We start from the raw sequence: 2,186 nt of genomic DNA, 5'->3' as shown, positions 1-2,186 counted from the left end.
CATAAGAGACTTCTTTCAAAAACATAAAAAAATCTTACCGACCCCAAAATTTGAATAGCATTGCATTACAGCGTTGGTTAATATTGGATATATAAATATTGGATATTTAATTTTTCATGCTTATTTACTTTCTTTTTAACAGTAGACCATCATTTAATGCTTGCTTCAAGTTAATCTTTTAGAAACTGTTAATTAAATTTTTTTTAGCAAATCTCCAGATGAATACAAATTGTTCATACTGTACCTAATAATGTTGTGATCCCTAAATTTAAAATTGTTTAAATTAAAAAAAAATGTAATTGTGTTTAAAATGATGCATTTTTGTTTATTTTTATTATATTTAGACAAAATTGTATATTTTCAGTTAGTGGTCAGAACATTTGTCAGTGCACTAGTTTTGATCTGATAATAATAGTCTTATGTAGTCTTATATAATCTTCTTATAGCACATTTTACCCTGTTTAAAGGTGGATTATGTCTATTCTCTTCTGGTACTCTGCTATGAATGCATATTGCAGAGCAGAATGATAGACCAGAGATTTGGGATGATATATAGGCGCAAACTGTATTAGGGTGTGGAGAACAGCTGTTTTCTGCCACTAAAGCAGGTCTGCCAGGCCATTTCCACCTCCAACTCCATTTGTCTCTGCTGTATGGAGCACTTATGGGGAATTCAGTTTAATTAAGGAAATTGTGCTGTTGTGCTTAATTTGATATAAATTAATTTTAAGTTAAGAGGTGCCCTTTGCAATATTCAGTCTTTATTTATTTTCTGCAGTTCTTGGTACTCTCTCAGAATGATAAAATACTGTTGTGTTTTCCATCGACCCCTAAGGGAGAGCTGTTTAGTCTAAAGCCATTCATTCAGATTCTCTGATCTTTGTAGTGTGTGACTTGTGGAAAAGCTTTTAAAAAGCTGTGGTCTTTACACGAACACAACAAGATTGTCCACGGATATGCTGAGAAAAAGTTCTCTTGTGAAATCTGTGAAAAGAAGTTCTACACCATGGCACATGTCCGGAAACACATGGTTGGTGAGTACTGGGTCATTCTGTCATTACTTACTCAGTTTTATGTCATTCCAAACCCGAATGAATTCTTATTTCTCACAGTAACATAAAAAGTGATTTTTGTTTTTAAAGAATATTCTAGACATTCTTTTTCTGTGTCATGTAAGTGATTAAGGACTGAAGCTGTTGAAGGAAAAGTTCACCCAAAAATGAAAATTTGCTGAAAATTTACTCTGGATTATTGTGATGTTTTTATCAGCTGTTTGGACTCTCATTCTGATGGCACCCATTCACTACAGAGGATCCATTAATGAGCTAGTGATGTAATGCTAAATTTCTCCAAATCTGTGTGAATAAATAAACTCATCGACATCTTGGATAGCTTGAAGGCAAATATTCATTTTTGGGTGAACTATTCCTTTAAGATCCCAAACGGCAAATAAATGGCTTATAATTATAATAAGACCACAAGTCCATATGCTAGATTTGTGCAAGGAACATAATGAAAGTTAATTAATTATTCACTGAAAATCTTTTCACATGCACTTCAGCTGTCCAGAAAGATATATCAGTGTCTGATTTGTGAATGAATCACTCTTTTGACTCGGATCTTTACAATGAATCAATTTATCTTGTTCACAAAACTGGTATGAATGAAGCCTCTGCTTTGCAGGCCACACCTTTAACTTTAACCTAATCCGCATTGTGCATTACATTAAAGGGGTCATATGATGCTGCTAAAAAGAACATTATTTTGTGTATTTGGTGTAATGAAATGTGTTTATGTGGTTTAAGGTTCAAAAAACACATTATTTTCCACATACTGTACATTATTGTTTCTCCTCTGTGCCCCGCCTTTCTGAAACGGGTCGATTTTTACAAAGCTCATCGGTCTGAAAAAGCGAGGTGTGCTCTGATTGGCCAGCTATCCAGTGCGTTGTGATTGGCCGAATTCCTCAAGCGTGTGACGGAAATGTTACGTCCCTTACCATATTGTGATGCCTGGGGCAACCACATGTGACGACCCCCGGCTGGACTGCGCTTCGTCCACGGTGAAAGCCGATCCGGCTATCCACAGCGCGAAGTTGATGTATTTCCTGAGCGACCAGCACGGATCAGCTCCAGGCATGACGCAGCGGATATCGTCCTCTTTTGGAAGGCCAAACAAAGTAGTTT

The 2,186-nt window shown here is 36.0% G+C and overlaps 1 protein-coding gene across 1 annotated transcript in view; it reads left to right on the top strand.

Annotated features, from left to right (window-relative positions):
- LOC107701620 (zinc finger and BTB domain-containing protein 47-like) overlaps positions 1–2,186 on the top strand; it is a 26,069-nt gene that overhangs the window by 20,170 nt on the left and 3,713 nt on the right. Inside the window, exon 5 of the mRNA XM_016503662.1 lies at positions 887–1,034. Within this exon, the coding sequence (XP_016359148.1) occupies positions 887–1,034 (148 nt within the window). The remainder of the gene's footprint in view (positions 1–886; positions 1,035–2,186) is intronic.

Source organism: Sinocyclocheilus anshuiensis, unplaced genomic scaffold (genome assembly GCF_001515605.1).
Source record: "Sinocyclocheilus anshuiensis isolate Anshui unplaced genomic scaffold, SAMN03320099.WGS_v1.1 scaffold1626, whole genome shotgun sequence".
NCBI classification, from domain to species: Eukaryota; Metazoa; Chordata; class Actinopteri; order Cypriniformes; family Cyprinidae; genus Sinocyclocheilus; species Sinocyclocheilus anshuiensis.
This window is presented reverse-complemented; position numbering and strand designations above follow the sequence as displayed.